We start from the raw sequence: 27,417 nt of genomic DNA on the forward strand, positions 1-27,417 counted from the left end.
ATAAGTATTAAAGCATAAAAATGGCATGTGTTAATAACACTTAGATTTTACCCAGGAAGGACAAAGTACTGCCAAAGTTTTCAATAGCCTTATAATTATATCTACCATGGTAAATTACTGTTACTGGGTTAAACTATTCTGTTTTGCTTATCAAGGAAGAAAGTCAACATTCTAGCTGTGCCACATTTAATAAACTGGCTGAAAAATATGTGTCACATTAATATAAACCACTGTAGGTAACATCAGCAAAAGTTCTGTAAGATGAGTTCATTAAAAGAACAACCTGAGCACCTGTATTAAGGCATTTTAAATGTTTATTTATTGTATCTATTTGGGAAACAAAACATTAAAGATACATTTATTTATCAAAAATGAGTCTTATGAGCAGGCATTTAAAATGTTTAACATTGGACTAATACAGTAATAGAATTAACTTGTGAAATTTTGAAGACACAATTTTGAAGACACAATTCCACTTTAACATAAAATACAAAACACCTTTATAAAATGTATTTTGTCCAGTCAAATGTGATCCTCCCTCTTGAGCCCAGGAGTTCCAGATAAGCCTGGGCAATATAGCAAGATCTCCATCTCAAACAAAATGTGATTTTAAAGAAGTTATGTGTATATTATTCCTCTTCAAGCCATGGGAACCACTTTTAAACACTTTTTTTATAAATAAGGGGCATTTTGAACTGTGCCATCCAACACAGTAGCCACTATCCACTTGTGGCTATTTCACTTTAAATTCTAATTAGCTAAAATGAGAGAAAATGTTAAATTTACTTCCTCTGTCTAATTAATTACATCTTAAATGCTCAATAGCCATACGAGCCTACTGGACATTGCAAATTTATATTTTTAATGTGGTATATTTATTTACATTTCTATCATGGTGGAAAGTTCTATCAGACAAGACTGCTCTAAATAACTTCTAAAAACCACTAATGTAATAAAGTTAGCAATAGAAGTCTTGAAATTTTTTTCTAAATGTAAAGTTTTGTTTCTGTGGTTTTGCTTCTAGTCCAGGGAATATTTCAGATACCACAAAATATAAACCAAATTCAAAATATGCATATACAATTTGAAATTTCTTCTTGCCTAGGGTCGAACTGTACTTTTCTTTTAAAAAAATTTTATTTTTAATTGACAAATAATAACTGCATGTATTTATGGGGTATGATGTGGTATTTTGATCTATGTTTATAATGTGGATTACTATTCTGTATTAGCTCTGTTACTAGTAGTTGTAAAATAACTTGTGAAACTGAACAGTGAATGAAGCCAAAGACTATCTTAGTTGGATTAAATCTGAATAATGGAAGTTAAAGCCTTTTTGCCCTTTATGGAAGATTTTTTTTATGCAAGATTTTTTTAATTATCTACTTCTTTTTTTTCTTTTCCCGAGACGGAGTCTCACTCTGTCACCCAGGCTCGAGTGCAGTGGCACAATCTCGGCTCACTGCAGTCTCCACCTCCCAGGTTCAAGTGATTCTCCTGCCTCAGCCACCCGAGTAACTGGGACTACAGGTGCTTGCCACCATGCCTGGCTACTTTTTTTGTATGTTTAGTACAGATGGGGTTTCGTCATGTTGGCCAGGCTGGTCTCGAACCCCTGACCTCAGGTGATCCACCCGTCTCGGCCTCCCAAAGTGCTGGGATTACAGGTGTGAGCCACTACACCCGGTAAATTATCTACTTTTTAAGACCTTTGTAGGCATAGCCTAACTTATAAAGATGTATGTGGAAGTACTATGGTTTTATTAAGCTGAAGGCAACTACTACAGCAAATTATTAAGAGAATTATTTTAAAAAATAAATCCTTAATATCTTTATAAAGCTATACTTCTATATTATAAACTATACGTATATTTTGCTAAAATACTCTAAAAGTTGAGTTTTGAAAAGATAAATTTGAAAATATGTATTCATTCTACAAATTGGTCACATAAAAATATCTTAAACTATCTCACAAGTCACAAAAATAAAAAGACTTGTCAAGTTTTATACGAATTATATTATTTGACTGAGTGGCTCCTTACTTTCTATTGAATTTCTTTCTCTACCTTATCAAAAAAACAAAGTATATTAATGTCAATTATCTAAGTCAAAGCCATGGGTCACAAGCCCATGAGGAGTTTACTACCATTCCCTCAATCAGAGGTTGTCATCAAATCCACAGATGAAACATTACATATCTTCCTAATGTGATTCTACCTCCTTTATGAGCAGAAAAAGAGGTTTGGCGATTACTACAGGTGTCAATGCAAACTACTCTGCCAGTACAGCAGGCTGATTTTGGAATTAGAACTTGAGAAACTTACAAAATAGTCTTAACAGTTAAAAAAAAAAAAAAAGTTTGGCAGCTGCCGTTCAGGTGCTTGGGTCAGTGGCGTCGGGATCTCCTGGCTTTGACTCCTGCTCCAACTCTGGAGGGGTCACTGCTGGAAGCGACTGAGACCTGGCTTCAGCCCTTCTGACGTCATGTCTAAGGCTACGGATACCGCCGTTGATGGAGGTCACACACGACTTCCAGTCTCTTCCATTTTCCGAGAGATCACAAATTGGGTAGTTTTCTTGGAGGAACTCTGATGGTAAAGACCCAAGACATAACAGTTACTTGCAAATCACTTCTCAGAGAAATCAATTCATTCAACTTTCATTCTACTACTGCGTCTGTGAAAGGATCATTAACACTTTAATTAAACACACATAGGCTATAATCATTATTAAATTAGCTGGACAAATCTTTTAATCTAAAAAGAGAACTATATGAAACAGCACCATGCTTAAATCACAATAAAGCAACAATCTCCCATGACCTTGCCACATACCAGAATAGAAATCCTCTGCTGCCTTGAGTACCCAAGGTCAACTTTTGTTACTCTCAAAAGTATCAAAGAAGCGTCTAGCACGTCACTCATCAGCTCAAATAGAGACATGCTAAGCCTCTGCAATGAACAAGAGGCTGCAGTGTCATCCTACTTTGAGAGGGAAGAAGCTGTAACTGCTAACTTTTTTGGTACTGCTGGATTTATCTCTGATAAAAGGAATAAGGGTCTTTAGATCTTGCAATTAGAGGAAGACTTCTGAAAGGGAAGGTGACAGAGTAACATAATTCAGGGAGCACTCTTAGAGAAAGTAAGAAGACAGACAAGGAGAAAGGTAGGGAAGAGAGGTGTTTATTAGAAGAGCAGGGCTGCCCTAGGACACATCATTAGGTAATCAAAGGCCTAAGTGCCTTTCAGCCCTTGGAAAAAGATCTGGTGATCCCTACAGGTTAGCATTAGTTAGCTACATTAATCTCATTTGTTTTTCAATAGGGTTAATAGGCTAATAAATGAGGACAATGCCATAAACATCACATATATCCAAATTTTTTAGCAAAGCATGTGTCAAGGTTAAAAGGCTTCCGTACCCAAAGGACTAATTAATTAATGGATCAGCGGTAGCCTGGAAAAAGGTTTTTGTGGTATGTCACTGGATTCAGTATTCCACTCTATCCTGCGAACATTTTATTAACCAAAAATGAGTTCTGGAAAAAATGTTTGTCCCAACTACTCACAACAGCAAAGCTGGGAGGGATAATTACCACACTGGAAGACAAATACAGCGCTTGCATAGCTTTCAACAGGTGGGAACAAGGAGCCTAAATCGGCTGGTGTTTCCCAAAATGTGTTCTCTGGAACACTAGTCATAAAAGAAGTTTCTTGCGGGAAAAGGTTCTAGTTGCGCAAATGGGAAATGCTACCCTCCGCAGCTAGTCACCACTTGGGGATTTAAGATTGCACACAAGCATATTCAGGGTTCTGAAAAATCCCACAGAAAAGACAAGTGGAGCCTCCTTTTGCTGATTGAAATGTTACAGATGCAGCCGTGTTGGTGGAACGCATAAATGAGGGAGGTGGCAGCGCATAGGACAACAGAGGGTCAGGGGTCAGGACTGGGAGATTTAGGCAGGCTTCATGGCTAAAGGCATTCAGTTTTGAAACTGACAGTCGGCCAGGCGCAGTGGCCAGGACGAACGCTTGAGCTTAGGAGTTTGTGACCAGCCTGGGCAACAATGGTGAAACCCCGTCTCTACTAAAAATACAAAAAAATTAGCCAGGCATGGTGGTGCATGCCTGCAGTCCTAGCTACTCGGGAGGCTGAGGTGGGAGAATCACCTGAGCCCGGGAAGTCGAGTCTGCAGTGAGCCATGATCTAGCCACTGTACTCCAGCCTGGGCAACGGGAATGAGACCCTGTCTCCAAAATAAAAGAAACTGACAGTCAAGTGAAACCCATCTATTGACTGAGGCCCTTGGAGTGCTTGCTTAAGGTCTTTCCTAGCCATTTGACTTTAAAAGTATTTCATGAGGCTGGGCACAGTGGCTTATGCTTGTAATTCCAGCACTTTGGGAGGCTGAAGCGGGTGAATCGCTTGAACCCAAGAGTTTGAGACCAGCCTGGTCAGCATAGTGAAATCCATCTTTACAAAAAAATACAAAAATTAGCCAGGTGTGGTGGCACATGCCTGTAGTCCCAGCTACTCGAGAGTGTGAGGTGGGAGGATCATTTGAGCTCGGGAGATCAAGGCTGCATTGAGCTGTGATCATGCCACTGCATTCCAGCCTGGGCAAGAGTGAGACCCTGTCTCAAAGAAAAAAAAAGAAAGAAAGAAAAGAAAAGAAAAAAGGTATTTCATGAAACACCTATTAACATTTAGCTGAATTGGAGAAACACAGTTCAGGAAATGCTGACCTACACTGACAAGATATGATGCAGCAAAAAATATATTTATATTTATATTTTTCCTACATTAACATTGAAAGGTACTAGCAGTATAAATGGTAACAGCCTGAATACTAACAATATAAGTACTGGATAAATGTCAGTTATAGCAAGAAAGATCTAGAGGTCTTAGTTGACCATAAATTTTATTTTTTTCTATTTTATTTCATTGAGACAGGGTCTCACTCTGTCACCCAGGCTTGAGTGCAGTGGCACAATCACAGCTCACTGCAGCCTCAACCTTCTAGGCTCAAGTGATCCTCCTGCCTCAGCCTCCCAAGTAGCTAGGGAGTAGCTAGTAGCTAGTGTATGCCCAGCTAATTTTTGTATTTTTTGTAGAGACAGGGTTTCGCCATGTTGCCCAGGCTGGTCTGGAACTCCTGAGCTCAAGGCATCCTCCTGCCTCTGGCTCCCAAAAGGGCTGGGATTACAGGCATGAGTCACTGTGCCCGACCTGACCATAAATGTTTAAATGGCACGTGACATTTTTGGCTGCATTAACAGCCTAATAGGTTGTACTATTGTATCCTGGGTGTATTTAAGCACATCTGAAGGTAGTCATTGAATCAAATCATGAAGGATCAGGGCAACACGTATGTGAGGAATTCTGGAGGGAAAAGTTAATATTTCACTGAAAAAGCATAAGGCTTAAGAGGGAAAAGGTTGGGTAGAACATTTCCTCCCCAACCCTCATGTTACCATGTGGAGAGACCTCTATGTTGGAAAGTTGGGATGAATGGGACATGTACGATTGAAGAATAAAGCTGCTATTTTTATCTTCACCTGCCTGAATGGAGCAGCCCTCTCTCACTCGGTTCTGAACTTAAAAGGGAGTGTCTTTATGATCTCCTAATGCTCCAGCAGGAAGTGATAGCTGTCATTAACTGCTTGAATGCCCAACCTCTGAAAAGTGATTGGATTGACCCTGTTTAGGTAGAGAAGGGATAACCAGGACAAATGTGTATGATTTACAAGGGAAGGTACATTTTGAGTCACTAGAAGGAAGAACTTTCCCATGAATTGGAGCTGAGACAGCGGGTGCCTCATCAATGGAAGTGTTCAAGCCCAGGGGAGGTGACTCTGTCAAAGCTGAGATAGGAGTTCCTGCTGTGGGTGGGATGTTGTATTAGAGGGCCTGTAAAGTATTTCCTATAGCTAAGATTCGACAGTTCTGCAATATAAAGACATGGATGGGGGTTTAAGGAGTGAGGGTTGTTCGCTAATTGCAAATCTGCCTACTAACTTCCTCCCTATCAATTAAGAGCCCTTAAGTGATACTGAACTCTCATCAGAGAGCATCAGATAATAGTTATTTATATGAAATCAACACCTTTGGCTCCTGGACAGAGTTACCTTTGACTACTAATTTTCAGAAGCTTTTCCCTCAAATAACAAAATATTAGGGTAAGAAACTATACTAGAATAGAAGAATAAATTGGTTTATTCATTCAATGGGATATGAATCAGTAGTTCAAATGTATGAACAGATCTCAAAAACATAATGTTGAGTGATTTTAAGATGTGCAAAAAGATTACTGTACATCCCCATTTATGTACATTAAAACAACCAGATGCCGAGTGCAGTGGCTCACACCTATAATCCCAGCACTTTGGGAGGCCAAGATGGGAGGATTGCTTGAGCCCACGAGTTTGAGGGACTGGAGTGCAGGGTTGCAGTGAGCCACGATCACACTACTGCACTCCAGCCTGGGCAACAGAGCAAGACCCCATCTCAAAAAAAAGAAAAAATAAAATAAAATAACTACAGAACAAAATTATATATTATTTATGGATCTATTAACATAGGTAGCAAAAGTATAAAACATGCATGGGAATGATATATCCAACTCCAGGACTGTGAATACTTCTGGGGAGCAGGAGAGGAGAAAGGGATGATGAGTTGGAGTGTTAATTATATCAGTGAAGCTTTCATTATTTTTTTAAAACAAAAACCTGGAGCACAAAACACGAAATGTCTATTATCGGTGATGGGGGTAGACAGGTATTTATTATATTATTTTCCATACATTTCTGTATGTTTGAACTCATTTCGAATGAAGGAGTACTTTTACAAAAATCATATTAGGGGTCATAAGCCCAGTCCTCCCACAAGTGCAGGTCTCTTCTCTCATATCTGGTCACCCAGCCTTTGCTCTGACTCTTCCTTCTCCAAGTTCATTTTATCTTTATATTAAAGTGAAACAGACTTTCTTGTCAGCTTCTACTCCTTGGGGCTGGCTCTGCCCCTTGGGACAACAATGACTCTACTGTCTTCTCTCTGCTGAAATAACTCAAATGATTGCCCTTCTACAAAGCAATAGAACTTTGAGTCTTAGGAGAAATTTGTTAAAATCTGCCCTATGTGAATAATATGTCAAACTCATGCTGAATATTTGTTTACTGCAAAAGACATCTTCCAGATTTTAATAAAATTCAGTGAGAGATAAAATGATAAAAGGCTTAGGAAAATATTTTTCATCAACTTTTAAAGAAGTAATCTTTTCCAGATATTAAAGAACTATAAAAGTCACCTATTTTCCCCCACATTAAAAAAAAGTAATTGGAAAGACACTATTTCTTCTATAAATACATTCATTTCAGAATTGCCTACAAACTTTTTTTTTAACCATAAAGTAAGGGAAATTGAGTTTAGTTTTTTTGCCTAGTAGGTTAGCTCAGTGATGTTCAAGTTGCAAGTTGTAACCAATTACTAGGTTGTGAAATCAGTGATAGCAGTACTTGAAAGAAATGTAATGGAAGAGAAAATACTGGAATGTAACACTCATAGAGTAAGTACTGTTTGTGAAAATTTGCTTTGGTTTTTAAAAGTCACACTCACACAGAGGCATGTACTGTGTCACAATGTAAAATGTAGTTCTTATTATGGGTTGCAGTAAAAAAAAAGTTTGAAAACAATTGGGTTAGATGATAACAAATGCTTATAAGAGCCGCTAGCTGAAAACCAGGTTTCTTTATTCTGAAACACCAGTGCTGTTCAAATTTGTTGGCTATGAAAATGTATGATATGAAGGTAGGAACCACCTGAGATCAGAGCTACATCTTTGCTGGGTGCCAGTGACACAAGTAAGAAATATTTTGCTTCCGCTTTGTCCAAATTTAAGATTTCACAGGAAATTTTTAGAAGCTTTATTACTTCATTTGCATATGTCAGAGACTATATTAGGCTAACGTGCACAAAAGAAACTTAGCAAATTAACCTTCTGTGCTATTGTTGACACTTCTGCAAATGGATGAAGCCCTTTAGCTTTGACCTTGCTCCTCAGTCAATGAAGGTGTTTTGAGTTTCCATACCCCTGGCAGTCCATAGCAGGGAGCCACAGTCAATAACCCCTTTCCTGTTCTAGTAAAGCCATTCAAGACAGAGCAATTAGCCCTAAGAACCCAAATGCAGAGAGAAATACAATTCATGATCTTGCTCCTTGCTGTACTCTAATGAGGCACTCAGTAATTACTAAGTTCCATTCTCCCCAGAACAAACACAACCTGAATGGATTCTTCTTTCTACCCTTCTCTTAAACACAATTGGCTTTTATTTATTCAGACATACTCTACGTGTAACAAACCTCGGAGAGCACTAATCTTATTGGGGTCAAGGGCACACAGGCCATGCTTCAGATTGCCATAGACGTTACTTTGGACCAGGACATCTTTTGTGAAGAGTTTCTGAATAAGGTATCTAGCCGACAGGCTTGCGCAAGACTTAGTTTTTGCCAAAGTCAGTACTGAACATGGCATCCGTATATTTCTCCATGGTCTTCCAAAATAGCCTAGAAGCAAAAAAGAAAGATGTCAATTTTCATAGCAGATGTTAGATTGCATTATTTTTTAAAAGCTGAAACAGAAACATTGATTTTTCTCAATTGTTAGCCTCAAGAATTTGAGAGGTTAAAAAATTTAAGGCCTTACGTTTTTATTTATTTTAAAGACAGAGTCTTGCTTTGTCTCCTAGGCTGGAATGCAGTAGCACAATCATGGCTCACTGCAGCCCCAGCCTCCCAGGGCTTGAGTAATCCTCTTAGCTTAGCCACTCAAGTAGCTGGGACTATAGGCCCACCCCACCACACCCAGCTAATTTTTTGTATCTTTTGTAGAGACAGGGTCTCACTTTGTTCCCCAGGCTGGTCTCAAACTTCCAGGTTCAAACGACCCTTCTGCCTCGGCCTCCCAAAGTGTTGGGATTACAGGTATAAGCCATCGTGCCCAGCCTAAAGCCTTACGTTTTTAGTGGATTATGAGACAGCATGAGAAATGAGGTAGAAATCACTGTGATTACACATGCTACCATGGTTCAACAGGAAGATTTAATATACTGTTTGTTACCTTTTAGGATACAAGAAGTTTTAAAATTACATTTAGTAACAAATTCTAAGTAATTTAATGCATTGTTTCCCTACTTACAAGAAGGACTTTTTCAAAAATAAGCTCCATGATTCTTCCTGAAATACTTATAATTTTTAAAATGTAGGTTTTCTATTTAGTATTAAATTCATTTTAAATCAACACACTGCTGGTTCACTTTACATATTGTATCTTAGATATCTTATTTGAAATGAAAAATAAGTTTTAAGACTTTTCATTTCTCAACTCTACAGCTTAATCATCATCATCTCTCTTCAGTCCATAGTCTATTCGAATTAACTACATTTGAAAAATATTATATTTTACATATAATAATTATTTGTTAAATATACTAGAAAAATATAATTATTATAAGTCAGTAAGTATATTCTTCATCTTAGAACATCCATCATTTAATGGGTGGCAATAAAAACTGTTGAATCATCCAGATTCAACATTTAGCAGGAGAGATTATTTAGAAACACATTTAATGGGTCCAAAGACTTAACTCTGGGAGATTTACCTAGTAATATTTATCAAGGGTCAGGAAAAAAAGGTTAATACTCTTTAACCTGGTAATTCAATTTCTAAGAACCTAACCTAATAATCCAAAGTATGGAAAAATCTATCTGAATGGGCTGGTGCAGTGGCTCACACCTGTAATCCAGCACTTTGGGAGGCTGAGGCAGGTGGATCACCTGAGGTCAGGAGTTCAAGATCAGCCAGGCCAACATGGTGAAACCCTGTCTCTACTAAAAATACAAAAAAATTAGCCGGGCATGGTGGCACACATCTGTAGTCCCAGCTACTCAGGAGGCTGAGGCAGGAGAATCGCTTGAACTTGGGAGGTGGAGGTTGCAGTGAGCCGAGATTGTGCCATTGCACTCCAGCCTGGGTGACAGAGCGAGACTCCATCTCAAAAAAAAAAAAAATCTTCTGAATGAAGATGGTATTTTTGCAGACTGATTTATAATCCCCTTCCAAAAAACCCTCAAACCAAAACGACAACAACAGCAAAAAGAAACAAAGTGGGAGGCAATTAAATAAATTGGGGTGCACTTAATTAATGGAATGCTATAATCCTATTAAGAGCAATGATTATGAAGATTGTAGATTCTTGAGGAAAAATAGATACATATTATAATATTAGAGAAGGAGAGTAATTATATGGGAATCATAATGTTTCAAAATGTTCACAGGAAAAAAAAAACTGGAGGAAAATGAAAATGCCCACAATAGTTTTTTAAAGTATTTTGGTTTTTTTTTGTTGTTGTTGTTTTTTTTTTTTTTTTTTTGAGAAAGAAAAGAAAGGATTTATTGTTTTAGCAGCATGAAGATCTTAATCCTGGAGTTAGCTAACATTTTTCTAGTTGTTTGTACATTTTATTTAAAAATAAGCAGTCTGTGTGACTCTTGTGAAGGTATCTGCCATGGGGAAATACTTTGCAAGATTAGGAGAGAAAAGAAGAAAATCTAATCTTATTTGAAAATTATAGCCCTAGAAAATAAATTTTGATTGTGGGAGCTTTTTTCCCCCTCTTAAAAATATTTTCCAATTTTTCAAATAAAATGGCATAACAGACTCCACACACACTGCAGTGACTGCTTGGCTCACAGTGGGCTTAGTAGCCCTGCCCCCTCGTTATAGCTGAGTCAGGGTTAGAGATATGTGGCCCAAGTTCTCACAGTCTTGGGGCTGCTCTAGCTCCTGCCTGCCTGAGGCTCGCTCGGTTCTTTACTTCTTTGAATACAGGAGGTATTCAACTGGTGACTTGTGTTGTTTAATTTATCCAGTCTGTGTCTGTAGTGTACAATCTTAACAAATACAGTAGTTAGATTACTTTTATAATGGAAGAAATAAAGCTATATCATGTCAATAATTTCGTTTGAAAAGGATCCCAGGTAGTATTCTACTTAGGGTTAACATGGGAGCAGGGTACAGACAGAATAAAGTTTTGCTACTTCAGATGTCACTCATCGGTATGGGTGATGCTAAAGTCCAGCGCCCTGGGAGGATGCATTGGGAAGCACAAGTGGCAGGTGGCACAGTCACTACTGAACCACTGCCACTTGACACCCATCAAAGCAGGAGGTGCCTTCAGCAGTTTAGCAGCGGGAGCACAATGTTCTGAGAGATGAGATTCACGAATTCGTGCCAAAAATCCTACTGCGCACCTGCAATGTGCCAGGCACACAGAGAACAAGAAGTGCATCTCAGCTGCAGCCCCTCCCCTTCACCACAGAGGACAGTGCCTTATCAGAACTCACACAGTCCAGTGAGTCAGCAAAGAGCCGCTTTCCGTAGGAAAAATAACAATCAGTCTTAGAACCATGTGTCTATATATTTCATTAACTCATTAATAAAAGACATTAAATTATTTCACTTTCTGATGAAATTTCTCAAACACACATAAAAGTAGAGAGAATAGTACAATGAACCCCATAAATGCATCACTCAGATTCAACATTTATCAGCAAGAGAACTTATTTAAATATAAGTTTTTAAAAAAACTCACTCCATGCTTCACCAGGTTCCTCTGGATTATCAGTGGAAGGTTCTCCCATTCCTTCAGGGATAGCATTACTGTTTGGCTGCAAGTTCCTCTTTTCTCTCATTTTGGAGTTATTCATTGGCTGAAACATCCAAGAACAGCCTTCACCACCATCTCTGCCCCTTTGGTCATTTCTATCTGCAGATGCCGATGCAACAGGGTTGGTACGTTTTTTATTTTTGCGAACAGTTTTCTGTTGAAACACAAAATCATATCCGTAAACAAAGTCCCACAGCAAGAAAATATGTCTGTGCTCTACCACCTACCAGGCCCACCAGGTTGCTAGGGAAGCAACTGATTCTTTAAAAGGTGGGCTGAAGCCATAGGAATACTGTGTGTCACAATACTATCTAGAAAGAAGGAAAGGGGTGGCTTCTTCCGCAAGCTGTCATGACCTGCTGCTCCTTGGAGGATTTTGTAGCTCTGTCTAAGGAACTCAATGAGAACTGCTGGTACAAATTAGGCACATAATAAACATTTCACAAATAAACAAAGCAGTGAGTTTCTTGGGGATGACCACTTTTTGTTTCTCATGTTTTGTTTGTATTCTTTTTCCCTAGTGGCGCTCAAGTCTGGCTGCCCATTTGAATGACCTTTAGGATCTGTAAAAACAAATGGTTGTGCTGGGCCCCACCCTAGGCAAATTCAGCCAGAATCTCTGGTGATGGGAGTGGGGAGCTCAGGCGTTAGTAACTATTTTTAAAAGTGTCTCGTGTGATTCTAATATGCACCCAGGGTTGACAACCACTGCTCTGGGTTAGTGCTTCTTGAACTTTAGTGTGCACACAAATCACATTGGGGACGGGGGTTGGGGAGGGTCTTGCTAAAATGCAAATTTTGCCTCTGAATCAAGACCCTGCATTTTTCACAAGCTTGCCAGTGGTCTGCTGCTGCTGGGCTGTGGACCTACTCTGAGTGGCAAGGACCTGTCCCATGCCTAGTCAAGCACATAGCAGGCACTTGGCAGACACTGCTTCTCTTCTGACACCTAAGCAAATATGCAAATTACCATTTTCCAGGCAGTGTCTTAATTTTACATTCAAATTGTTTAGGGTGCAATTTTTGAAGGCTATAAAACGGAATGTTAAAAATAAGCAGATTTGGTTTCAGGCAGATGGTGCTTGAGCTATCACTGAAATCAACCCGTTCACCAGGGAAACATACGCTCAGCTACAAATATTCTTGGCAAATTGTTTCCATAAACTTACTCTAGAGACACAGGAGCGACTAGACGTGGCCAGAAGAAAAGGGGGTTGGTGGAAATTAGGAATTGTCATTAAGATACATGTTTCATCAGAAGATAACAGATATGACACTCTTCCCTAATGGCCCGGTTGTGGTAAAACAAACAAAAATCTCTAATGTACTTTGAAGATAGACTGGAGGAAAGAGAAACTAGATTTCTGTTACCACATAACTATATGGAGTGTAAAATATCTGTAATCGTTTAACGTCATGACATGAGTTTATTTCACCAAGTTCCATCATCACTAAAAGTGAACAAGTAACGAAGTGCCTGCATTTTCCCCTGCACCTCTTCAGCTACCATTGAAACAGCCAAGGAGCACACAGCTGGCTCCTTTTTGTGTTGCTCGGTGAGATACTGCAAAAGATTTGCCAAATATCTTTGTAGCTGAAACTATTTTCCTAGTATTATCCTTGGCTTCAAATATACTAATTATAGCACTTTATTTTATTTATCTTTAGGATATTTTTATAGAGCATAAATATCAAAAAAGTAAAATAAACATGCAGTGTGCTTTTGAAAGAACATCCCATGCCCCCTAAGTTAAGTTAATGAGAATTTTAGCACATGGCCTAAAGAGCCTGTGCCTCATGCTATCAGTTCTGAAACTGTACACAGTACAAACTCAGGTAACAGTTACCATATTTAGATGAAAAATAACTTACTGGAGTACTCTTGCCTTCAGAACATAAACAGTAGATCATAGAATTGATACCAGAAATACAGTCCTGCCAGTCTTTTCCATGTTCATGCAAATCACAGGTGGGAAAAGTTGTTGCCAGATATTCTGCAAACAGCAGAAAGTATTCACGAAAATTAGAAAAAAAATTAACAAACTAATGAAAAATTTTTTTCTTTAAACACTGACTTTTAGATGGTTCCATTGTGTAATGGTGAGCACTCTGGTGACTTCTTCTCTTTCTACTTCTCATCCTTTTCTCTTATTCTTTCTGAGAGTTTAGAAATTCCACCCAATGAGGATGCTTTGCTGAATTATTTCCCCTACCATGAGATCCCCTAAAACACTGATGTAGGAAGCTAATATTGAGCTCTTGGTGCTCAAAAAAAAAAAAAAAGTGTGTAGGCCAGGCACAGTGGCTCATGTCTGTAACCCCAGTGTTTTGGGAGGTCGAGGCAGGAGGATCGCTTGAGATCAGGAGTTTGAGAACAGCTTGGGCAGCAAAGTGAGACCCCATCTCTATAAAAAGTACAAAACTTAGCTGGGTATGGTGGCATGCACCTGTGGGCCTAGCTACTCAGGAGGCTGGGGAGGAAGGGTTGCTTGAGCCCAGGAGTTCGAGGCTGCACCGAGCTATGATCAAACCACTGCACTCCAGCGTGGGTGACAGAGCAAGACCATGTGTCTGAAAAAAAAAAATTTAAGTGTGTAACCCAATGTTGACTATTTCAGGGTGCTCAGACCATTTAATAACCCAATGGATAAATCAGAACTAAAAGGAAACATATCAAGAGAAAATAGTGTTACTGCAAACATGATTACACCAGGGGCTCACTCATCCTGTCTATCTTCCCCAGCTCTTCCCTCTGCCTAGAACATCCTCCTGTTCCTTCTACCTACTGAAGGAGTCCTTCAGAATCCAGCTCAAATGTCCTGTCCTTAGCTAAGCCTTCCCCAACTCCCTCAAAGCAGCTGCTCTGAGCTTCCCCAACACTACCACACTGGACTGGGATGTATCTGTTTCCATCAACATGTCCCTTTCTAGACTATGAGCTCCTCATAGGCAGAAACACTTATTCATTGTGGTATCCTTAGTATCTATGAGTTCTAGGATCTCAATAGACATGTCTGGAAGGCAGGAAGGCAGGAGGCTAAAAAGAACTAATCATAAAATTCTATTTCTGTGTTGCTAGTCACTAGCACTGACAAGTCTTTTATTCCCCCCCACCCCCCACCCCACCACCTTCTGGCAGAGGGAGCTTTCTCCTTTTTTTTTTTTTTTGTAGCAAGTTTCAGGGCTAAAGAATTGACTTAGTACTAACCATAAACAACTATAGTAGATGAGGCTTGTCTTATTCAACCATTCAAGTCAATGGACAAGTTTTATTCTTTGGAAATTGTTACCAATTATATATTATTAAGTTGTAAAATCAGGGTCAGACAGGTGAAAAAAATGAATAGTTTTAAGATTTACACAGACTTATTGTTATTCCTTCAACTGCCAATAACATTCATTATATGACCAAATGATGATTAAAAATAAGATTCCATTATCACTTTATGTACACATACCTCTCAATGCAGCCATTTTGTTTGGGTCGAGGGATTGGCTGTCTTTCAAATGGATATCCACTGAGCTGCTAATCAGGATTTCCTTGGAGAACAAAATACGAACCAAGTAGCAGGCTGCTTGCTTAGGTTTGGCCATATTTTGTACGGCCAGCAAATGGATTTTAAGTACTCTGACATTTCTTTTTGGATCACCAAGATAGCCTTTAAAAATAAAGAGAAAAAGGAACATCCTTGGTTTTGTCATGCAAGGGTACCCTCAAAGTACACAAGAGAATTACACTGATTTATTTCTTCTTTTTCTTCAAATAAGGCAAATGCAGATAAATGATTTCTAATTCATGAATTTCTACTTGGGTGAATTTTTTTTCTATGCTTATCTCTTCCTCTTCCTTAAATGGGTCTCTTTGACACCATCTGCCAAACTGTCAACATTCTTCACTTCTACTGGTCTTGAGCTTGCTGTATTGAACTACTCTGTTCATTAGCTTGAACACATGTCATTGTTAGGCTGCAGGTGCACATGTAAACATGTTGTCCTGAGTTCCCACTGCTCCATTTCACGCTCTAAGAGTACACTCAGAGCCATTCTACTGGGCAAGTGGATGTTCCCTGAAGACAATGTTGAAAGCGTGGGTGGGGATCATTAAGAAAATTTTCAAATAGCTAGCATTTATCAGTAGTTCCTGTATATCAGGCATGTGCTAAATATTTTACATCTGTGCACTAGCTCAGTTTCATCATTCTAACAACTCTATCATTACTCCCACCCCATTATTCCCACCCCATTATTTCCAAATAAGGAGACTGAGGCCCAAAGGAGATAAGTTATTTGAAAAGGTCACACTGCTAGTTACAGAACCAGTTTTAAAATCTGTCTGTCTATGAGTTAACTGCTCTAAACCATGAATCTTCTACTAATATCTTCCATTCTTTTTCCTATTTATTTTTTTAAAAGACAAAATTGAAATCATACTTTAAGTATAGTTTAAATCCTGCTTTTTCAGTTAACATTATATTTTGAGCATTTCTCTGTTTTCATCTTTTTTTTTAAATCTGCATTCCTGTCATCATGATTTTCCTGACAAGTGACATTTATGTTGTACTTACATCCCAGGCATTGTGTTAAGAGCTTTAAATGCATTGTCCAATTTAATCCTCACAATTCTATGAAGTAGACACTATTATTTTTGTCACTTCACAACTGAATAAACTAGTATTTAGGTTAGGAAAGTGGCTGAAGGTCATAAGGTTGGTAAGAGCTGGGATTTGAAATCAAGCAGGCAGACATGAGAGCTCATGCCCTCAACCATTAGGCTTTACTGCCTCACATGCTGTGGATACACCAGAAGTCAAGTGATTAATTCCCTATCATCATTTATTTTTGTTTGTTTGCTTCCAATTTTTCCCAATCATTCTGTAAATGACATTCTTGTACCAAAATTTTTATGTAATTTTTTATTATACTTTCAGAAAAAGTGAGATTACAGTCAACTGCCATAAATGTTTTTATGGATTTTTCTACAAACTATCTTTCAGAAAGTTTGTACCAATGTATACTTCTAACAATGTATCAGAGTGCCCATTTCAGTACAGAGAATCAACTTTTGTTTCTTTTTTTTTTTTTTTTTTTTTTTGGCTGGAGTATAGTGGCATGATCATGGCTCACTATAGCCTCAACCTTCCGGGCTGCTCAAGTGATCCTCCCACCTCAGCCTCCCAAGTAGCTGGGATTACAGGCACATGCCACCACGCCTGGCTAATTTTTTGTATTTTTTGTAGAGATGGGGTTTTGCTATGTTGCCCATGCTGGTCTCAAACTCTTGGGCTCAAGCGATTTTCCCACCTCAGCCTCCCAGATTGCTGGGATTAACAAGCCTGAGCCACCGTGCCCAGCCGAGACCACAATTTTTGAAATTTCTTCTAGTTTGAGTAACAAAATAATTTAAAGGAATAAGCTCTCCTCTAGGAAGGGAGTCAACAAACTGCAGTCCACTGGCCCATCCCCCAACGATGTGTGTGAAAGGTGTGCTGGCCATGGCCACGCCTATTCATTCATCTATGGGCTGAGGCTGCTCTTATCTTACAACAGCAAAGGTGGGTATTTGTGACAGACAATACTATCTAGCCCTTCACAGAAAAGGTTTCCTGATCCCTGTTCTAGGATATTAATAAGAGATAAGCTACTTAGAAGTTGAGACAAAAATGAACTGACTATAAAATATTTGGAAGGCTTACCCTTAGAAGCCACAGAACTTGGGGTCCCCTCATCTCTGCCACTGTGGCTTGGCAGGCAGTACAGTGGACTGGTAAGAAACATGAGCTTTAGGCCAGTTACGGTGGCCCATGCCTGTAATCCTAGCACTTTGGGAGGCCGAGGCAGATGGATCACTTGAGGCTAGGAGTTTGATAACAGCCTGGCCAAAATGGCCAAACCCCATCTCTACTAAAAATACAAAAACTAGCTGGGCGTGGTGGTGTGTGCTTGTAATTCCAGCTACTTGGGAGGCTAAGGCAGAAGAATCACTTGAACCTGGGAGGTGGAGGTTGCAGTGAGCCAAGATCATGCCACTGCACTCCAGCCTGGGCAATAGAGCAAGACTCCACTTCAAAAAGAAAAAAGACACATGAGTTTTAAAGTCAGAGAAAGCTGGGGCAGAGCTCAAGTCCTACTCACCAGCTCTGTGACCTTGGGGATGGGGATAATAAAAGTGCCAACACCATGGAGTCATTATGGGTATAAGTGAAGAAGAGGCATGTTAATTGTTTAGCACAGTGCCTTGCACGTAATATGCACTCAATAAATGTTAGTCATGGTTCTGAATATCACCTAAAACCTGTCCTCAAAATAGGAAACACAGAGCTTTCACTGTCTTGCATCAAGGAAGTGGAAGAATGTAGCTCAAATAGTGCCACTTATAATGTGTGTTATTTCAAACTCACCATACTTGGGAGGGATACAGACAGATGATGAGGAAGAATCCTGGCCACTGTCACTGTCCAATAAAGTTGAGCGATTCATTGTGTTGAGGCTGTTTTCCGTGTTGGTGTCTACTTTTACCAAAATACTCAGAGGTAACAGTGCTGAAAGAAAAGAACTCTCAACTGACAATTCTATATCCAGCAAAACTGTTTTTCAGGTACAGAGGGGAAATACACTCTCAGACAAAAGAAAACTAAAAAGATTTGTTGCCAGCAGACCTACTCTTTTTTTCTTTCTTTCTTTCTTTTTTTTTTAGACTATGTTGCCCAGGCTGGAGTGCAATGGCATGATCTTGGCTTACGACAACCTCTGCCCACTGGGTTCAAGCAATTCTCATGCCTTAGCCTTCCGAGTAGCTGGAATTACACGCACCCACCACCATACCTGGCTAATTTTTGTATTTTTAATAGACATGAGGTTTCGCCATGTTGGCCAGGCTGGTCTTGAACTCCTGACCTCAAGTGATCTGCCTGCCTCAGCCTCCCAAAATGCTGGAGACCTACTCTTAAAGAATGGCTAAAAGAAGATCTTCAAGCAGAAAGATTATGATGATAGAAGGAACAGTGGCACATCAGAAAGGAAGAAAGAATAGAAAGATGCATGTGGAGAAATGGAACAGCCACACTGGAAAACAATTACTACATTTGTAATTACAATTACTATCATTGTAATTATTATTATAATTTAAAATGACGTAATTAATTGCAGGGTTTTTTTAGGGTTAAGCACCTAAGAGTGAAATTGCTGGAAATTTCACTCTTAGGTATTTATCCCAGAGAAATAAGAGCTCATGTTGACATGAAAACCTTCACATGAGTATCCTCAGCAGCTTTATTTGTGATAGCCAAAACCTGAAAACAATCCAAGTGTCCTTCAATAGGTGAATGGTTAAAGGAACTGTGGTAAATCCATACCACAGAATACTATTCAGCAATAAAAATGAAGAAGAGAAAGAGCAGAAAGAAAGGCGATACAAAACCATCATGAGTTCTCTAAATCATATGGAATGACTGAAACAAAAATGAAAACACCATCTGTTACCTATAACAATGATATTTAAAGGTGGGGAGAAAAACGAAACCTAAGTGGAATTAAAGTTTCAACACTTCATTCCAAGTGGTAAAATGCTGATTCCAACAGGCAGTGATAAGTCACATACGTATACAGTAACACTCAGAGCAACCACTAGGAAAACTGCACAAATCAATATACTCAAAAACAAACAAATCAAGATGGAATACTTAAAATGTTCAAGTAACTCACAGGAAGGCAAGAAAAAGAAAAGGAGAATGAGAAACAGAAGATAAACAGAAAAATAATAAAATGGAAGACTTAAACCCTGTATCAATAATTACGTTACATGTAAATGATCTAAACATACCAATTAAGTGGCAGCAATTGACCAAGTAGATAAAAAACAAGACCCTCGATTGCCAGGTAGTGTAAATGAAAAGAAAAACAAGACCCAACTATATGTTCTTTATTAGAAACTCTACAAATTCAATAACATAAGTAGGTTAAAAGTAAAAGAATGAAAAATATATACCATGTGATATGGTTTGGATTTGTATCCCTGCCTAAACTTCATGTCAAATTGGAGGAGGAGCCTGGTGGGAGGTGACTGGATAATGTGCACAGATTTCCCCCTTGCTGGTCTCGTGAGAGTGAGTGACTTCTCATGAGATCTGATGGTTTAAAAGTGTGTGGCACTTCCCCCTTTGGTCTCTCCTGCCACCATGTGAAGAAGGTGCTTGCTTCCCCTTCACCTTCTGCCATGACTTTAAGTTTCCTGAGATCTCCCAGTCATGCTTCCTGTTAAGGCTGTGGAACTCTGAGTCAATTAAACATCATTTCTTCATAAATTTCTCAGTCTCAGGTACTTCTTTACAGCAGTATGAAAATGGACTAATGCACCATGCAAATATTAATCCAAAAAAAAGAAAGCAGAGTGGCTATATTGATATCAGATAAAATAAACAGACTTCAGAGCAAAGAAAGTTACCAGAGACAAATAAGAACACTACATAACAATAAAAGGGTTAACCCCCAGGAAAATATAATGATCCTCAATATGTTCACACCAATCAAAAGTGTCTCAAAATATATAAAGCAAAAACTGAAAGAGTAGAAAGGCAAAATAGACAAACCCACAATTATATTGAGGACCTCAGCACCCACCTCTCAGCAACTGACAGAACAACCTTACAGAGGCCGGGCACGGGGGGCTTATGCCTGTAATCCCAGCACTTTGGGAGGCTGAGATGGGCAGATCATCTGGAGATCAGGAGTTAGAGACCAGCCCGTCTCTACTAAAAATACAAAAATTAGCCAGGCGTGGTAGCACACGCCTATAGTTTCAGCTACTCAGGAGGCTGAGGCGCGAGAATCACTTGAACCCAGAAGGCAGGGGTTGCAGTGAGGCAAGATCATGCCACTGCACTCCAGCCTGGGTGACAGAGCGAGACTCTGTCTCCAAAAAAAAAAAAGAACAACCAGACAGAACATCAGCAAGGACAGAGAAGACCTGAGTAACACACAACCAACCAACAGGATTTTCATTATAGAACATTCCATCTAATAAAAGCAGAATATACATTTTTTTTCAAACGCCTATGGACCATTCACCAAGACAGACCACAGCCTGAGCCAAAGGAAAAAACCTCAATAAATATAAAAGAATTGAAATCATATAGAGTATATTTTCTGACCACAGTGGAACCAAACTAGAAATCAATAACAGACAAGAGAAAAATCTATAAACACTTGGAAATTAAACAGCAAACTCCTAAATAATCCACACGTCAAAAAGAAGTCTCCAAGGAAATTTTAAAATACACAGGACACAGCTTGGGAGCTAGATGGCTAAATAGAAGCCTCAACTGATTGTTCTCAAGAACACCAAATTTAACAACTATCTACACAAAAAAAGCACCTTAATAAGAAATCCAAAATCAGCTTAGGTCCCAGCTCGGCCACAGTGGGGTAGGGTACAAAGTGGGCTCTTGGGGTCCCTGATTCCAGGCCTTGCCTCTTAGATGGCATTTCTGGGCCTGCCCTGGGCCAGAGGGGAGCCCACTGCCCTGAAGAGTGAGTCCCAGGCCTGGCAGCATTCACCGTAAGCTGAGTGAACAGCAGCGGTGGCCTGGCGGTACCCCTTGTGGGCCTGTGGCAGTGGTGGCCACAAGGAGAGACTTCTCTGCTTGTAGAAACGGGAGGGAAGAGTGGGAAGGACTTTGTCTTGTGGCTTGGGTGCCAGCTCAGCAGAATAGAGCACCAGGTAGATTCCTGAGGTCTCCAGCTCCAGGCCCTGGTTTCTGATTGGCATCTCTGGACCTGCCCAGGGCTGGGGGGAACTCACCACCCTGAAGGAAAGGACACAAGCCTGGCTGGCTTCACCACCTACTGATTGTAGAGGCTGAGGGCCTTGAGCAAACACACGCTGTAGCCAGGTAGCGGTTACAGTGAGCCTTGGGCAAGACTCAGGGCTCTGCTGGCTTCAGGTCTGACCCAGCACAGTCCCAGTGGTGGTGGCCACAGGGGTGTTTGTGTCACCCCTTCCCCAGCTCCATGCAGCTCACCATAGACAGAGACTCCTTTGTTTGGGAGAACGTAAGGGAAGAGCCCAGGCGCAGTGGCTCATTCCTGTAATCCCAGCACTTTGGGAGGCTGAGGCGGGCAGATCACCTGAGGTCAGGAGTTCGAGACCAGCCTGGCCAACATGATGAAACCCCATCTCTACTAAAAATACAAAAATTAGCCGGGCATGGTGATGCACACCTGTAATCTCAGCTACTTGGGAGGCTGAGGCAGGAGAATCTCTTGAGCCCGGGAGGTGGAGATTGCAGTGAGCTGAGATCACACCACTGCACTCCAGCCTGGGCAACAGAATGAGACTCCGTCTCAAAAAAAGAACAAGAGTCTCTGCCTGGTAATCCAGAGAATTCTTCTGGATCTTAACCAAGATCACCAAGGCGGCACCTCTACAAGTCTTCAAGAGCCACTGCATTACTGGACTTGGGGTGTCCCCTGATGCAGACATGGCTTCAGTGACCAGAAACTTAGATCACAACACCCAAGTCCCTTTGAATACCTGGAAAGCCTTTCCAAGAAGGATGGCACAAGTAAGCCCAGACAGCAAAGACAACAATAAATATCTAACTCTTCAATGCCCAGACAGATGAACATCCACAAGCATCAACTCCATCCAGGAAAACATGACCTCACCAAACGAATGAAATAAGGCACCAGGGACCAATCCCAGAGAAACAGAGATATCTGACCTTTCCAACACAGATTTCAAAATAGATGTTTTGAGGAAACTCAAAGAAATTCAAGATAACACAAAGAAGGAATTCATAATTCTATCAGATAAATTTAACAAAGAGATTGAAATAAAAAGTATCAAGCAGAAATTCTGGAGTTGAAAAATGCGGTTGACATACTGAAGAATGCATCAGGGTCTCTTAATAGCAGAACTGATCAAGCAGAAGAAAGAATTAGTGAGCTTGAAGACAGCCTATTTGAAAATACAAAAAAGACAAAAAAAAGAATGAAGCATGTCTACAAGATCTAGAAAACAGCCTCAAAATGGCAAATCTAAGAGTTATTGGCCTTAAAGAGGACATCGAGAGAAAGATGGGGTAGAAAGTTTATTCAAAAAGATTGGCTGGGTGCAGTGGCTCATGCCTGCAATCCTAACACTTTGGGGGGCCAAGTCAGGCAGACTGCCTGAGCTCAGGAGTTCAAGACCAGCCTGAGCAACGTGACGAACCCCCATTTCTACTAAAAATACAGAAAATTAGCCAGGCATGGTGGCGCGTACCTGTAATCCCAGCTACTTAGGAGGCTGAGGCACGAGAATCACTTGAACCCGGGAGGTGGAGGTTGCAGTGAGCTAAGATCACGCCACTGCACTCCAGCCTAGGTGACAGAGCGAGACTCAGTCGCAAAAATAATAATAATAATAATAATAATAACAGACAACTTTCCAAACTTAGAGCAAGAATATCCAAGTACAAGGTTATAGAACACCAAGCAGATTTCACCCGAAGAAGACTACCTCAAGACATTTAATAATCAAACTCTCAAAGGGCAAGGATTACAAAAGGATCCTAAAAGCAGTAAGAGAAAAGAAACAAACAACATACAAAGACCTCCAATACGACGGGCAGCAGACTTTTCAGTGGAAATCTTGCAAGCCAGGAGAGAGTTCCATGACATATTTAAAGTGCTGAAGGAAAAAAAATTTTATCCTAGAATAGTATATCCGGTGAAAATATCCTTCAAACATGAAGGAGAAATAAAGACTTTCCCAGACAAACAAAAGCTGACAGATTTCATCAACACCAGACCTATGCTATAAGAAATGCTAAAGAGAGTTCTTCAATCTGAAAGAAAAAGACATTAATTACCAATAACAGATCATCTGAAGGTATAAAACTTACTGGTAATAACAACACACAGAGTATTATAACACTGTAATTGTGCTGTGTAAAATACTCTTAAGTAGAAAGTCTAAATGATGACCCAATCAAAAATAATAACTACAACAACTTTTCAAGACATAGACAGTACAGGCCAGGTGCAGTGGTTGACACCTGTAATCCCAGCATTTTGGGAGGCCGAGGCAGGCAGAGCATCTGAGGTCAGGAGTTTGACACCAGCCTGGCCAACATGGTGAAACCCCGACTCCACTAAAAATACAAAAAGTAGCCAGGCGTGGTGGCGGGTGCCAGTAATCCCTGCTACTCAGGAGGCTGGGGCAGGAGAATTGCTTGAACCCGGGAGGCAGAGGTTGCAGTGAGCCGAGATCACGCCATTGCACTCCAGCCTGGGTGAAAAGAAGGAAACTCCGTCGGAAAAAAAAAAAAAAAAAAAAGACATAGTACAATAAGACATAAAGAGAAACAAAAAGTTAAAAAGGGAAATTAAGTTAAAGTGTAGAGTTTTCATTAGTTTTCTTTTTGCTTGTTGGTTGGTTTGTGCAATCAGTGTTAAGTTGTCATTAGTTTACAATAATGGGTTATAAGACAGTATTTGCAAACCTCATGGTAACCTCAAAGCAAACAACATACAATGGGGCTGGGCATGGTGGTTTATGCCTGTAATTCCAGCACTTTGGGAGGCCGAGGTGGGAGGATCACTTGAGCCTAGGAGTTCAAGAAAAGTTCAGCCTAGGAAACATGGCGAAACCCTATCACTACAAAAAATACAAAAAGTTATCCGGGTATGGGGACACGTGCCTGTAGTCCAAGCTACTTTGGAGGCTGAGGTGGGAAGATCGCTTGAGCCTGGGAAGTCAAGGGTACAGTGAGCCAAGATCGTACCACTGCACTCCCGCCTGGGCAACAGAGCAAGACCCTGTCTGGAAAAAAAAAAAAAAAGATACGATGGACACACACACAAAAAAACAAGAAATTAAATCATGCCACCAGAAAAAATTACCTTCACTAAAAGGAAGACAGGAAGGAAGGAAAGAAGGAAGGAAGAGAAGACCGAAAAACAACCAGAGAACAAATAACAAAATGGCAGGAAAAAGTCCCAACTTACCAATAAAAAAAATTGAATGTAAATGGACTAAACTCTCCAATCAAAAGACAGAGTGGCTGAATGGATAAAAAAGCAAGAAACAATGATCTGTTGTGTACAAGAAGCACACTTCACCTGTAAAGATACGCTGAAAATAAAGGGATGGAAAAAGATATTCCATGCCAATGGAAACCAAAAAAGAGTAGGAGTAGCTGTACTTATATCAAACAAAATAGATTTCAAGACAAAAAACTGTAAGAAGAGACAAAGGAGACCATTACATAATGATTAAGGGGTCAATTCAGCAAAAGGATATAACAATTGTAAATCTCTATGCACCCAACACTGGTGCACCCACATATATAAAGCAAATATTATTAGAGCTAAAGAGAGAGATAGGCCACAATACTAATAGCCAGAGACTTCAACACCTCACTTTCAGCATTGGACAGATCATTCAGACAGAATATTAACAAAGAAAGATCAGATTTAATCTGTACTATAGACCAAATGGATCTAATAGATATGAACATTTCACGGATATATTAAATGTATATTCTGCAGCTGTTCTGCAAATACCTATTAATATTTCTTCTCAGCACAAGAATCATTCTCAAGGATTGACCATATGTTAAGTCACAAAATAAGTCTGAAAATATTCAAAAGAATTGAAAATTATTCAATTTCAAGCATCTTCTCTGACTACAATGGAATAAAGCCAGAAATCAGTAATGAGGAATTTGGGAAACTATACATGAAAATTAAATAATATGTTCTTAAATGATCAGTGGGCAATGGTAAATGAATGGTCAATGAAGAAATTAAGAGGGAAATTGAAAAAAAAAATCTTGAAACAAATGGTAATGGAAACACAACATACCAAAACCTATGGGATAGAGCAAAAGCAGTAGTAAGAGAGAAATTTATAGCTATAAGTGCCTACATCAAAAAAGAAGAAAAACTTCAAATAAATAACCTAATGATGTATCTTAAAGAACTAGGGAAGGAAGAGCAAACCATACCCAGAATTAGTAGAAGAAAATAATAATAAAGATCAGAGCAGAAGCAAAAGAATTTAAAATGAAGAAAACAATACAAAAAATGAAATGAAAGAAAAGGTTGCTTTTCTGAAAAGACAGATAAAATTGGCAAACCTTTAAGCCAGACTAACTAAGAAAAAGAGACAGTGATGACGAGCATTTTTTCATGTGTCTGTTGGTTGTGCACATGTACCCTAGAACTTAAAGTATAATAAAAAAAAAGAAAAAGAAAAAGAGACAAAATCCAAATAAATAAAACCAGAGATTAAAAAGGAGACATTACAACTGATACCGCAGAAATTCAAAGGGATCATTAGTGGCTACCATGAGTAACTGCATGCCAACAAACTGGAAAATCTAGAGGAAATGTATAAATTCCTAGACACATAACACCTACCAAGTTTGAACCGTGAAGGAATCCAAAACCTGAACAGATAAATAACAAGTAATGAGACTGAAGCCATAATAGAATTCTCCCAGTAAAGAAAAGCTCAAGACCCAAAGGCTTCACTGCTGAATTCTACCAAATATTTAAAGAATTAATACCAATCCTACTCAAACTATTCCCAAAAATAGAGGAGGAAGGAATACTTCAAAATTCATTATACGAGGTCAGTATTACCCTGATACCAAAGCTAGACAAAGACACATCAAAAAAAGAAAACCACAGGCCAATATCTCTGATAAATACTGATGCAAAAACCCTCAACAAAATACTAGGAAATAGAATTCAACAATACATTAAAAAGATCAGCCGGGTGCAGTGGCTCACGCCTGTAATCCCAGCACTTTGGGAGGCCGAGGCGGGTGGATTACAAGGTCAGGAGTTCGAGACCAGCCTGGCCAGCATGGTGAAACCCCATCTCTACTAAAAATACAGAAAATTGGCCAGGCATGGTGGCGCATGCCTGTAGTCCCAGCTACTCAGGAGGCTGAGGTAGAAGAATTACCTGAACCCGGCAGGCAGAGGTTGCAGTGGGCCAAGATTGTGCCACTGCACTCTAGCCTGGGCGACAGAAAGAGACTCCATCTCAAAAAAAAATCATTCATGGATGGCCATGGGGTCTCATGCCTGCAATCCTAGTACTTTGGGAGGCCAAGGCGGGAAGACTGCTTGAGCCCAGGAGATCGAGACCAGCCTGGGCAATACAACAAGATTTTGTCTCTACAAAAAAAATTTAAAAATTAGCCAGGCATGGTTGTCCATCCCTGTAGTCCCAGCTACTTGGGAGGCTGAGTTGGGAGGATCATTTGAGCCTGAGGGGGTCGAGGCAGCAGTGAGCCATGATCATGCCACTGCACTACAGTCTGGGTGACAGAGACTGACTCAAAACGAGCATTCATCATGACCAAGTGGGATTTATCCCAGGGATTCAAGGATGGTTCAACATACACAAATTAATCAATGTGATATGTCATATGAACAGAATGAAGGACAAAAATTGTATGATCATTTCAATTAAGTAACTCTCAAAATGTAAGCATAAAAAAGCAAACATTACTATAAGACAAGAATAGATATTTCAAAGAAGAGGATATGCAGATAGAAAATTAGCACATGAAGAGCCATACATCATTTCGAAAGGCCAATGCATATTAAACCCTCAATGAAATATTACCATATACCTATCAGAATGGCTAAGTGCTGGGCAGATCATGAGGTCAGGAGATCGAGACCATCCTGGCTAA

The 27,417-nt window shown here is 39.7% G+C and overlaps 1 protein-coding gene across 6 annotated transcripts in view; it reads right to left on the reverse strand.

The window, feature by feature from the left end:
• Positions 1 to 296: 296 nt before the first annotated feature.
• Positions 297 to 27,417, reverse strand: part of BEND2 (BEN domain containing 2) — a 58,170-nt gene continuing 31,049 nt past the window's right edge. For all 6 annotated transcript variants that reach the window (XM_054676423.2, XM_016944327.3, XM_054676422.2 and 3 more), the window contains 6 exons: positions 18,121 to 18,261; positions 15,181 to 15,381; positions 13,595 to 13,716; positions 11,648 to 11,876; positions 8,357 to 8,560; positions 297 to 2,588 (listed from right to left, as the gene is read on the reverse strand). In XM_054676423.2, the coding sequence (XP_054532398.1) occupies positions 2,374 to 2,588; positions 8,357 to 8,560; positions 11,648 to 11,876; positions 13,595 to 13,716; positions 15,181 to 15,381; positions 18,121 to 18,261 (1,112 nt within the window). In that variant the 3' untranslated portion in view covers positions 297 to 2,373. The remainder of the gene's footprint in view (positions 2,589 to 8,356; positions 8,561 to 11,647; positions 11,877 to 13,594; positions 13,717 to 15,180; positions 15,382 to 18,120; positions 18,262 to 27,417) is intronic.

Source organism: Pan troglodytes, chromosome X (genome assembly GCF_028858775.2).
Source record: "Pan troglodytes isolate AG18354 chromosome X, NHGRI_mPanTro3-v2.0_pri, whole genome shotgun sequence".
Lineage (NCBI taxonomy): Eukaryota > Metazoa > Chordata > Mammalia > Primates > Hominidae > Pan > Pan troglodytes.